At 37.3% G+C, this 13,676-nt stretch overlaps 1 protein-coding gene across 1 annotated transcript in view; it reads right to left on the minus strand.

Moving 5' to 3' along the window:
• ROBO2 (roundabout guidance receptor 2) overlaps window positions 1–13,676 on the minus strand; it is a 423,078-nt gene that overhangs the window by 22,686 nt on the left and 386,716 nt on the right. The window contains exons 25-26 of the mRNA XM_068421342.1: window positions 8,155–8,415; window positions 4,701–4,915 (exon numbers count right to left, since the gene is read on the minus strand). Of these exons, the coding sequence (XP_068277443.1) occupies window positions 4,701–4,915; window positions 8,155–8,415 (476 nt within the window). The remainder of the gene's footprint in view (window positions 1–4,700; window positions 4,916–8,154; window positions 8,416–13,676) is intronic.

Here is a 13,676-nt window from a genome sequence, read left to right on the forward strand (position 1 = left end):
CATGGTAAAATATGGCTCATGAAAATGATTTTGTGTAATTTTCAAGAATTATTCCATTTGTGCTCAGACACAAGGAATGAACAACTCTTATCCTACAGACAGTGATCAGTGATTCTTTTACTCGTGACCAAAACATGCCAAATAAGAGATTTTCTTCCTTGCTGAGCTATACAACCTATGGAGAACTTTATAATTTCTGATCTATATAATTCTATTAAAAAAAAAATTGTTATCAATTTGCAGTGGTACTGTTCACAAGAATATCTCTCTGCTTATATCAGTTTGTATCAGTTAGGTAGAAAAGGGCTTGTTCTAATTACCATACTAGTTAATTGGTGTATCTCTCTCCCTCAGTCAAAATGCACCAGAACTGAAGATAAAACAGCTCTCACTACCAGTTTCACTGGTGGTGCTGGGGGAGAAGAAGATAAGGAGAGGGCAAAGAAAATCCCTAAACCATAATACTTTGATCTCACAAAACCTCGTATTGTTCTTGGTGATTTCAGTCAGAAGCAAATTAATTTCTTATACAGTCATCATATGCAATTAATTAAGTCTATTAAAGTAGAATAATATAACAGACTCTTTGTGACCATTCATGCCATAACCTGGCACAGTAATTCATTATAAAGGCAAATATTAAACATAAGCAAAAGAAAAAAACATATTTCAATGTCTCTCTGAAAGTAAAAATAACCCTAAGTAATTGTGAATTAAAAGTTAAGTGAGCAGAATTTGTACAACTGCTTTTCAGTTGGTTTTTTTTTTTTCTTTTTTAATCAGAATCAGTAACTCAGTGTCCTAACAAACCATGCTGGGAACAAAGTAAAACTTTGGCTTTAATTTCATATTCCTTCCCACAAACATTCAAATCTAAACCTCCCTCCTTAAGTTTTCTTTGCAATATCTGGAAAATGTGAAGATACAGTTACTGTGCACTCCTCCTTTCTTTTCACTTTATTATACATGTCAACATTATGTCTCTGCCACCTGCAAAGACAAAAGCTTAATAATGCAGATTAAATCCTTGTCTGAATCTTCAGTTCGCTGTAACTAAAACTCGAGGGCCCGGAAGACAACCTCACTTTTAAACAGTTTAAAGGAGCAACATTGTGGTTTCAGAGGAATTTAGCAGTTTGAGCTCGGCTCACACAGCGCTGGTGTTTCCACTCAGAGAATCCCACATTTGCTGTTGGATGAAAACCTCGGTCTCAGCTCAACCATAAAGAACAAAAAGTACCATTTCACTCCGAGAGTGGGTATCTTCAAGTCATTGCTGAGGGGTGAATTGACTCACCCTGATAGCCGTACGGCAACTCTATTCAGAGGAGTCTGGACTGAGGGATGTCAATTTAGATTTCTCACAAACACTGGACTCACAGGACATACTTCAAAATTTACACAAATATTGCTTCATCCAGGTCAGCTGTTCTCATTTGCCTCCATTTTTTCATATAATGTTTAAAGAAGTGAAAATGTGGTATATAAATTCCTAGGAAAATGCTGGTTTAAGTCACTAAAAGCCCTATGAAAAGAATTACCTTATCTTTTCTCAGTGCAAGAAAGAACAACTTAGTTGTTCTACAGTTTTCTAAAAGAAATCAAATTAAAGAATGGGAAACAGCTTGGAAACAATGAATGCAATTTGTCATATACCCTCCTTAACACCAGTAAACACAGCCTGGAAGAGTTAACAGAAACAGATATACAAAAATTAAAATTCTCTTTTGAAACAATTCCCCCAAGTATAATAAGCAATTTCCTTCCACCCCCAGAAAAAAACAAGCCCTCAGAAAATTGAGGATTTACCTACAGGGTAACCAAGGAAAACAGAAGTAGTTTTGTTATTTGAAGAATTTGTCATTTTACAAGCTAACACTCTCAATCTATTTTTGTAAAGCTATAGTTTCCTAATTGTTTCAAGTCAATCTAAGTGTTGGCTATAAGCTATGGGGGCAGTCTGTCATTTTGCTTCCCTTCCAGCTGCACATTCCCTTCTTGCAGTGCTGGCAAACACCTTACCATGCAGTGAACCAGATCAAGGAACAGATCCAGCTAGTAATCAAACAAGAAAAAGAAAAACCTTAATTTTCATCTGGATGAGGCCACATCAAGATAGTGGTGGAGATGAGTGGGAGTGCATTTAGATCACCTTAAGTATGTTCCCAGTCTACATTCTACATGGAGAATGGATTGAGAGCAGCCCTGAGGAGAAGGACTTGGGAGTGACGGTTGATGAGAAGCTCAACATGAGCAAGCAATGTGCGCTTGCAGCCCAGAAGGCCAAACGTACCCTGGGCTGCATCAAAAGAAGTGTGACTAGCAGGTCGAGGGAGGTTATTCTGCCCCTTTACTTTGCTCTTGTGAGACCCCACCTGGAGTACTGCATCCAGCTCTGGGGCCCCCAACATAAGAAGTATATGGAGCTGTTGGAACGAGTCCAGAGGAGGGCCATGAAGATGATCAGAGGGCTGGAGCACCTCTCTTATGAAGACAGGCTGAGAGAGTAGGGGCTGTTCAGCCTGGAGAAGAGAAGGCTTCGGGGAGACCTTATAGCAGCCTTCCAGTACATGAAGTGGCCTACAGGAAAGATGGAGAGGGACTTTTTACAAAGGTATGTAGTGATAGGAAGAGAGGTAATAGTTTTAAACTGAAAGAGGGTAGATGTAGATTAGATATTAGGAAGAAATTCTTTACTGTGAGGGTGGTGAGACACTGGCAGAGGTTGCCCAGAGAAGCTGTGGATGCCCCCTCCCTGGAAGTGTTCAAGGCCAGGTTGGATGGGGCTTTGAGCAACCTGATCTAGAGGAAAGGTGTCCCTGCCTGTGGCAGGGCAGTTGGAACTAGATGATCTTTAAGGACCCTTCCAACTGAAACCATTCTATGATTCTATGATTACCAGGTTCTGCCTAATTTCTTCAGAAAAAGTACACCAGGAAGTTTTTAACACTCCAGTAATTAAACATTTAACACTCCAGTAACTAAACAAGATTTATAACTATTATAACAAGCTTGAATGTCATTCATAAAAGGATAAATTGTAATAAGCACATAATTCTATGAACTGGAGCAGAAATGCAGCTATTCCTTACTTTGCACTAGGTAGAGTGTCCAAAATATTAGGTGAAAATGCAAATGTGAAAAACATTCATTTTCTGATTTACAGATATATCAACATTGACATATTAATACATAACAAATGGAAAATATATAGCGACCTGGGCTGCTGGAGGGGGAGGGTGTTGTTATTTATTTCTGTATTACCAGTGCAAAACCCTTACTGCATTCCTAATGGAAAGGCTTCTGAGACATTAGTGAGATATGCAAAAATATGCAGAATTATAGCCTGAAGGAGATTACACTAGAAATTCAAGGGAAGTGACTTAACATACTTATGCACTAATAAGTTAACCTTCTCAATTCAGGGATTTAAACTTTAACTTTACGGCCTTCAGTTGAATTTGGATTTCAAATCGCAGAGCAGAGATACAATTCTTAAATCTTAATTAGATTGGCAAGCAGTCTGGCCCTAGGGTGAAGGAAAAACTGGAAAGTGGGATTAAGCTATACACTATTTAATTCCACAGAGGAAAAGGAAGAAAATTATAGGTATTGATGCTCCATCACTGTCATATTCCTGCAGCGTTTTCAGAATAGCAATGTTTAAGTAAGGGTGCAAAATCCTTGGAATTTCAAAGATCCAGAACAAAGAGATGAAATTTAGTGGTGTTACACTACTAAGTTGTACTGAGCAAGTCTCCCTTAAGGTACCACTAACAATCAGTGTTCTTCCACTGAAATCAAAGACTGAAGAAGCACCCACTAGCTTTTATGAGCTGTGAACACTATGTACATCTGGGTCTCCAGTACAGCTGTACATTATCGATACAGTATATTATACAGAGGCCCAAGTTCAACCTAAAGTGAAATATACTGATACTTATAAAAAGTACATTATGTCCATATAAAATTTGTATTTTTCAAAAAATATCTTTCACTGCCTACATTTCACCAACAGCAATTTTATTCATTCACATTCTGTGCATTAATTTATCATGCCTTTCTAGGTCCCCTTTGATGACCCCTGTAGTAACTTCCCAAGGCATTCAAAGGGCGAGAAGCACTGAGTGTCAGAATAATTATGTATCTTCACTGAAAGGGAACAATTACTAAATTCAGCAATACAAAGTACGTTCAAAATACACGTTTTTGTACATAAAAGTTGTATTTACTCTACAAATAATGTTGTGGTGATCTAACTACACTTATTTTGAAGTCTTTTAACTTCCCTGTATTCATCTGTGAAAGCACAGACCCAGCAAAATATCTGAAAGTGCTTTAAGATAACATCTTTATGCTGCTCCTGATTAATGAAATATATATTCCTAAGCCAAGGTCTTTCCCCTCCTTTTCATGTAACTGGCTTGCTTCTCCATTAAAGTGAACTTTTCATGAAAGCTATGATATAATTGAGTTTTCTTTCAAGTCTTTGAAGCTTTTTAAAATTCATGAATTTTCTTATCATTTTGCAGCAAAGCAAAGTATTTTCAAATCCTCCTTTAACTTTAGTGTTTAATATTAACACATTTTAAATGTTACAGAAATATAGCGGAATAAATTTTCACTTAGAAAGTGCTTGATTGATGATGTATTTTACTGTTAGGAACAAGTTGGTGTCATTGTTAACTGTGTTTGGTTACCTGTCACAGAGCTGTCTAGATTGTCCATACTGGAGCCTGGAGTATGCTCTAAACCTCTTAGCGGCCTATTGATTTCTACAGTTTCTTCTTCAATATCATCCTCATCATCATCATCATCTGGAACATCTGTTTCCAAATCTGAAATAAGGTTTCCAGATACATATCCTAGGGGCGGAACTGGAGCCTGAGGAGGTTGTGTATTGCTTTGGATGTGCCTACATAAACAAACAGGAAAACGTCGTCAGAATGGGTGAGACTTTGTACCCCATGGTCAATAGAAGATAAGCCTTTCAATAAGTCCTGTAGCAGATTTACAAATTGTGATTGTTAGGTCAAACTCAAGAAAAGTCAGTTCAGTTATGTACCATAGCTTCTAATACCAGAGTACCTCTGCACTTTCCAGTCTTAAACATACTTCCCCTCCTGCAAGATGGGGAAGGTCAAGACTGTCCTTTTACAGATGAGGAACAATGTACACAGAAGCTATATAAATCAGGTAGGAAGTCCATGGAAAAGCACAATTCTGAATCCCAACCTAGCATGTAAGTGTCTCACCCAGTATTCCACCTTACAAATCACACATTGAGCCAAAATTAAATTTCACTCCTGCTTAAACAGACTCAGTGCTCTTAAGTAGAACTCACCCTAAAAAGGAGGAAATGACCAGTAGGACAGAAGAAATTTTCAAGTCCAATGAACCCATTATCAGCAAGGCCTTTTTATTTTGCTCTTTCCAATTAGTTTAGTTGGTTTAATTGCAGCAGTATTAGGGCATGCATGTGTGAAATTACTGCATGCGGCAATCACAGTTAAAAAAAGAAAAACAAAGATAAAAAACACCCACAGGATAGCTAAATGGCCAAAGACAAGCATGGAACTTGGAGTTTCATTTGCATGGTCTCTGAGTGGGTAGAGAGAAAAAGAACCACCATCAGCTTTCAATGCAGCAGTACAGGTACACAGCAAGCTGTGCCAGGGGATCCAGGCATGACTGGCGTTGGCATAAAGGCATGTACCACGCTTTAAACTGCTAACTTAGGCATGTGGGAATCTTTGGGTGGCTGGTCATGAGGTGCCATGACCTGATTTGAATCGGCAGCGCTCTGGACAGGATCCAGAATTCTGCTGGTCTCTTGCTTGGACACCAGCATAACAGAAAAAATTACAACTGTCACCTGTTCGGTCACCTAGCTCTAATGTATTTTCGGTGAAAATTTTGTGCTGTATTATTGCCTACACTTGATAAGTGCAGTAATTCTCTTTATTCAGTCTTTTTTTTTTTTCATAATATAAATCTATCAGATCTGAGAAAGTCACAGTAAATGTAATGTACCACTAGAATCTCTCTCCACCTTGGTGTAGGTTTTAAATTATTGCTTTTTCTGAAGCTTATTTGCAGAACAAATGCTTCCCTTCTGATATACAACCCCCTCTGATTAACAGTTCTTGAATACTCTTCTGCCTGGACACCAGATTCTTAGCTATGCAGTGTTCAAAACACTGCTCGAAAGGGCACTACCATCTAACTAACCCTCAATAAACAGTGTGATTAGCTCCCAATCAAGCAAAATCTTAAGTATATGTTTAATGTTAAGCATGTGATAGAACAATTGAAGTCAATTTCTCATGTACTTGTAGTTAAGCATATACTTAAGTGATTTGCTGGATCAAGGCCATAATGATTATGTACTTTTCCAGTAATCTCTAATGTGCTCTTTCTTAAATTTCTAGTTGGCTAGTCTCTATATTTCTCTTGTGTTACTCCTATAGAAACCTATATGACAGGTCTCATCTTGTTCTTTTGTTTTCCCCCCTCTACACTGGACAGGTTAATTTTGTGAAAAGTAAACTAAGAAATCTTCCTTCCCACTTAAGACAATGGAGGACTTTCCACTGGCTTTGAACAGCACTTGCTGAACAGCATGGTATCTCTCCAGCCAAAAAATGTCAAAGCATTATACAATTCCATGTTACAACTACTGCAAAAATCATTTGCATTTGCAGCTCTAGGTATTTACCCTAATATCTGCTATAAGGTCCTAGCATGAAAATATAGGTTATCTCCTCTATATTTTTTTCAGAGTTTCTAGCTCAATTATTGTCACCTTACACAAGAGTGACATTAAAATCTGTATATTCCTAAGCATATTATGAAAGATCCCAATGAATTTTCATTCCTCCAAAAAGGGAGCAAGACCTTTCCTGTCAGCTGCAAGCGGCTTTGCTACAAAGTCCTACTACATTATCCACTCCCAGACTGGCACCCACAGTTTGTAGGGCATAGAAAGGGTAACAGCTGCAAAATGCAGCAGCGACTGACTGCGCAGACAGGGTATGCATCTGTGTGCTGGCTCAGAAGTCAGCTATCTTCAATAGGGCAGGTCTAGCTGCTGCCTGGGATTTGGGTCTGTCCCATAGGCAGGCCAGGGTCCGTGCTTGGCAGCATGGCACTGCAGCGGGACCAAAGTACCCTGTTGATTGAGTGCAGATTGCAGACAAGCCTCGAGGCTTCGATTGTGTCCAGGGAAAACAGCTGGCTTTGATTTGGCACCGCCTGCCTACCTGCCTGATCTCTTTATGGTAACTCAAGCTGAATAACTTTGTGGCTTTATTTACCAGTGAAGAAAGGCTGCTCCTCCGCTGGCAGCGCGCCATTCAGTAACTAGCTCTGCTCCTCTCCTCTGAGATTCACGGGCTTTGTCTGGATAGAAAAGTTGTAAAAGGACAACTGCCGCTTAGGGAACATCCAGAAAGCAACTGACCTTCACCATATCCCCAGTCTGGTGCAGTTGACAAGTTCTTTTGCAGTCCCTGAAGAGATTGCTTCTGTTTGTTTTGCAGGGGAAATGTTACTGTGGTATTTGCTTGCGCTTCCTTTAAACAGGCCTAAAGCACACTAAAACGCTAGATCCATTTTGTAAATTCTAACAACTTCCTTCCTGCCATTTCTAGGCTTTTCCATATGAATCAGAAACTTTCATGGTATTTCAGACTACAGTCAGAGATGCAAATGCTTCATTCTCGTGTGACACAGGGTAAAAGCCACTACATTGCTATTTCAGGTGACTAGCATTACTTTTAATCAGGAATTTAGAACCTCAATATTTTTGAAAAATCCTAAAAATTCATATCTTTTGCTAGCCTGAAAAGAGAGTACTCTGAACTGTATAAAAATTGTCAGTAGGTGGGTGTTAACTACTTAGTTGAATACATGCAAAACTCCAGAGGAATATTAGTTAGATTTAACATATTACCAAGCATTATGGTTTTAAAAGCACCTACTAATGTTTAAGGCCTTCACACTGTAGATACAGTTTTGCTATTTCTTCTTCCATTTTACTGCTTTGGAAACATTACTGAAATGCTGTTGAATACAGTCAACATTTATGTCATCAAGGAATAAATTATTATTATGCTTTCATTTCCCAGACCGCAGGTGACCCCTTCAAATTACCATGTCTGCTTTGCTATATCGAACTGGTAAGCCCTAGTTAATTCATCAAGGTGGGCTTGAAGCATTGGCTGCATCTCCTCTCGTGGAGAAGGTGTGAGGGTTGCAGTTGACTGTTGCCCAAAGGAGATCGCAGGCGATGAAGCTACTCCTCGGACAGGAGGTGTGGGAACACGATCATCGTCTTCTTCAAGCTCATCCTCCATGCCCTGATGTAGGTAGGTCTGAACTGGCAAAGGCGGACACCAACCATCACTGTCATATCTAAAATAAAAAGTAAACTTAGTATATTTCAAATCTCATCTCTGATGTGCAGCAGAGGGTATACAGGACTTCTGCTACAGTTTGAACCCTCGCACACAGTGTGAGCTTTAACATTTATTGAAAACACAGTCATGATTGCTGCAATTCTCCTCACTGAGTCTGTTTAATTTTTCCCACAACTGCTAAGCAACTTGAACAAGATGTGCAACACAAAAGTTACTGATCCATTATCACCTTTGTCAATGGTGATTAGATAATGTTACATTACAATCAACAACAAAAATGAACTAACTCACTTCCTGGATCATTAACCTAGGAGAACACATTGAAGATTGACCTAGACATGAAAACAGCAGCATTCTTAAAACACAGAGCAAGCTTCACGTAGTTGTACTTACGCACTTTCTTACTCCCATCCTCCCATTTATTTGTCTATAAATTTACTATTTGTTTTTATTTTGTAGCTTAAATAAAAACTATACTTTCCACACAAATTCTGGTCTTACCACACTGCATATAGGTATCTGCTAGGATGTGTAATATATTCATGTCACAGCAACACTGACCCTAAGCATATGCTATGTCACGGCACCAGCTGATAACATACATTAGCACACACATTGACAGCTCTGCCAGCACCTCCTAACCAGTCTTTACTGGGACTTAGTTAGGCAGTGCTAAATTTCTGAACACTTTCAACACACCTGCCTAAAGTAAATTAAAAGGTTAACAACTACCAATATTCTTCAATATCAAATTCTCTCTCTTCACATATAAGAGATGTTCTGATAGGTTTTTGTGGTTCAATTTTTAGTCTTATACCAAAGGTGTGAGAAATGATGCTATGTCTGATCAGGGCTAGAAACAGAAGCTTTATATTCAGCTACCACTTATGTAAGCTTTGCCAGCAATTCAATCCTTTTCTGTCTCTGTCCTCATCACAGCACCTTTCAATTCAGTGTTGTATTACAATATCATCCCAAGACCCTGTCCTTCAGAGACCTCAGCATCACCGAGGACATGAAGGCCCTAGTGACTGTGGTCATTCCCTGTGCATTATCTCCCCAGAGTAATTCTCTAATCTGAACACAACTTCAGTTGTGCACAGCTCTGCTGATGATCACACCACTCAAATCTCAACACTGTCTACTCTTCCCATCTTCAAAACATCCAGTCAGTCTGCAGCCCCTTGAGCATCTGCACACATTTCTTCTTAACTCCTAGTGTACTCCAAAATACCTCAGGATAGACAGCTCTTTTCAAAAAGCAACCAACCAAAAGCTCTCACAGCTCCTTCACTGTCAAACCATCTCACGCTCTAAAGGCCATTCCCCAAGCATCATCTAAGTCATTTTATCTTCTTTCCACCTTCAAGGACTCCTGACAAGGTACACCCCTTTTTTTCTGCAAAACAGGCAAGCAATGCATTGCATTATACAATTAATTTCTCAAACCAGTTTAAAAATGCTCCTTTAAAGATCCTGATTTAGAAGGAAGGAATTACCAATTTCTTAGAGAAAAATGAATCACTGCCAATTTTCTCAAGTGTGAAGCTGGGTTACAAAAGGGCTGGGAAAACTGAGACTGAGAAGTTTCAAAACCTACATTATGAACAGAACATTTAAGCAAAACTCAAAGATTTCTAAAGCTAACTAAACTACTTTTTCCTTATTTAAAAGTCTGTAGTCTGTATTTAAAACTACAGATTCAGGGTAGCTAAAACAATCTGACTTAATCATTCAAAAGTCTGGAAGACATATCTTGTAGTTAAGGCTGGTATCATTTTAAATCTATATCTAGATATAACCACATATAGATACACAAACATACGTTCGTGTACAGAGATGCAAATAAATTCCGCATCTTAACACTTGGCATTTAGGAGCTTTTGAGTGAATATTACCATTTTCATGACAGAGAGATTTAAGAAAATGTTATATGATACATTTTCAGTTCCTTAGGAGACAATTAAGATATGACTAGCTCCAATTTGTCTTTACTTGCAATATTCGCTCATGTCATTGACACCCAAGGGTGAAGGGACCATCCTAACTCATGGTGCTAAAAATGTACAGTGCAACAGCTCTATCACTTATTTTACTCTCTCAACCTCATGCTTTGGTATAATGGCTTCTTCTTTAAAAGGGACAGGGCAGAAAGACACTCCTTAGCGACTTTTCAGTAATGCATAAATGAGCTTTGGATGTGCTCACCTTTTGACCTGACTTGCTTCAAATCCCCAAATGTTCAGCTTGATAGTAAAAAGATTTCTTAGTAAAAAGACTTCTTAGTAAAAAGATTCTGCACAAGTACCATATCTTTACCTTGATTTTGTTTGAAATGGAAAGGTGCCTAAGCCTGAAATTCAGGACATTGAGATTCAAGATTTCAGGTACAAGAACCTTTGTCTTCGTAATGTAAGATGTCTGAAAAGCCACTAGTTCTAACGTGAGTTTTACCAAAAAAAAAAAAAAAAGCTGCAAGAAAAAGCTAGCAAACCTAACAGACTACATAGTAACTACACCTTGTATAAATGATACAGTTATTGAAACTTCTGGAACCAGCATAGCGATATTGATCACATCCATGTTCTTTGTGGTTCTCTGAGTAAATACAACTTGGTGAAAATGCATGCAACCTTTTTCAAGTACTTCTTGAAATCTAAGCACCTTAACTTCACTAGGGACCTCTGATTGTAATTTCATGACAATTAAGTCCCTAAATAAGTTCTGGTTAGCAAACATGACTCTCTATGTTTCTAATAATTTTTATTCTTTTCTCAGCACTTTTATTCTATAGTAATATTTTGCTATTAAAAAGCTTCATTCATAATTACATTGATTGATAGGTTTTTTTCTTCAAAATAAAAAATAGAGGTGATAGATAAGGGGCACATTAGATAACAAATCTGTTTCATTACACACATTGTTGCAACAAAGCAAGCCTCCCTCTCCAAGCTTTGCCAGAAAGGATTTTTTAATGTAAAAGGTATTATCTTCTTTTCTTTTTCTAAAGACAGAAAATGACTATCAACCAGCAGCTAATATTCCATTTTATGATGTAATCAATAGTAAGAAATAAAAATAACCAAGATCATGCATATTATTGGTCAAAAAATGTAAGTAGATGATAATGAATAAGTAATAAGCATTTCCTTACTGTCAAGTTTATTATATAAAACCAAGCAAAAACAACTTCTCTGAAAAGGGAAGGAAAGGGAACATGCTTGATTGAGAGCTACCACAGGAAAAGAGAAGCTTCAAAGGCTGCGGTACACACAAGAGAAAATTAAGGAAGGCAACAAGGAACAAGCACAGAGTTTGTAGAAAACCACAAAAAAAGGGGAAAGTTTCACAGGAAAGAGCTTGCTAGGGAAACAACACTATAAACAGACTTTCTGCACAGATTAAATAGGAATTTAGGACATCCTAAAAGCTACCACATTATATAAAATGGCTGCTTGGATTAATGTGTTCATCTTTCTTTGTGTGTGTTGCAGTTCATGGAAAACTGGACGTGAATGCAAACCTCAGTTCTTCTGGGCAGAAGATGGTATAGAGAGATCTAAGAGTGTATACCTATGATTAATTTAGGTGACTTTTTTTTTTCACTTGCTGCTATGGTGGATTTTCTTTTACAATTTATAAGTCAGTAGGCCACTAGTGTTAATGTCTGGTAAGCAAAATAAGGTGTCAAAATTGTTTACGTTATTTGGGATACTTATGCCAATGAAACTCAAACTTGAATTCAAGAGTTACAGGAAGACATGCACAGAAAAATAAGTCTCTGTTTAGATGCCAGCTTCCTTCTTTTATTGCTCTAAACATTCATCTTTCATATCACATTGTGAGGACTTTATTAAAGTCTTCAGGTTTTCTGAATGGAAGTTTGTTTTCCAATTGTAATTCACAATATAATTACATCTGCATTCTAAAATTAAATCACATTGAAGTTGTCATACATAGTATACATCAAAGCAAATCAAGAAAAACAAAACAGTTTAAAAAAATTGCTTGCTTTTTTTTTTACCCAATACGTCAATGTTAAAAGCAACATAAGGAATGCATTCTATGATTCATTCCATTTTAGCATGTTGAAAACCATGGAAACAAGATCAACCCCTGAATACAGAACTACCATTAGAATTGGATACATCCTCATGAAGTATGGGCATTGCAGATTCATTGGGTTCAGCGAAGTTGATTGTAAATTACTGTAGCTCAAGACTGACACTGTAAGTCTAATTTTCAATTGTGTGTTTGGTAAAATACACATTAGAATGTCATGTTATGACCACTATTAATGTGATATTACAAAATCAGAGGAGGGTAATTCAAAAGATAATCAGAGGAAAAACTAAGTCTGAATTGTTGGGAACCTGTAAGGCTGGTGATTACCTTATCCTTAAATAACCAGTGTTGTCTTGGTGACCAACATCATTCTTTCCAGCTAAATAACAGATACTTATGCAACTGAGGAGTCAAGCCTTGTGTCACAAGGGATTTCTCTAGAAGGTATTTCCATTTACCTTTCATGCTATTTCATTGTCCTGAAAAGAAATCCAAATTGTTTGCCTTCTACAGCATAATTATTCTAGTGAAATGGCTGCACATGTGTTTTAAGGATATAAACTGATAAAGACAAATATTATATGGTGAAACCATCTCAAATTTATTTTGGCTTTTCAGAACACAATACAGAACATAATAATTATATGCACTTTTCGCCTTGAGATTTCAACACTTACAATCAGTAAGGTTGTTAATTTTCCCTTATATTTGCTTTGAAATTCTGACTCTAATACAGCCTGAATGGACTTTCATTTTAAAAGGAACTCCACTGACTTACACAGTTAGTTATTATTCATTTTAAGAGTTGAAGCACTTGGTATAAACTCAAATATTAATATTTAATATTTAATTCTTTTAATTTTCATTATAAAAGTATTGACATGCTTATAAAAGAGATAACACTTGAAATATTTTTATTCACTAAAGCTATTACAATGATTTTTAAGACATATGTTTCATCCTTAGGAAATATTGATTAATCCATGTATTTAAACAGGCAGAAATTTGTCTCTAACAGAACAATGATTCTAAAAGTCTCCAATAGAGCTGACCACAGTAAACTATTTTTCTATATGTACTCTAATTTTCCTCCAGAGTTTGATAACCTAGTATTTCATATAATTTCACTTTATAAAAGGCATTCCATAACTGTTCTGTGCTGGTAATGTCTCTTTCCTCTCATTTAGTGCT

The sequence above is a fragment of the Nyctibius grandis genome, chromosome 2 (genome assembly GCF_013368605.1).
Source record: "Nyctibius grandis isolate bNycGra1 chromosome 2, bNycGra1.pri, whole genome shotgun sequence".
NCBI classification, from domain to species: Eukaryota; Metazoa; Chordata; class Aves; order Nyctibiiformes; family Nyctibiidae; genus Nyctibius; species Nyctibius grandis.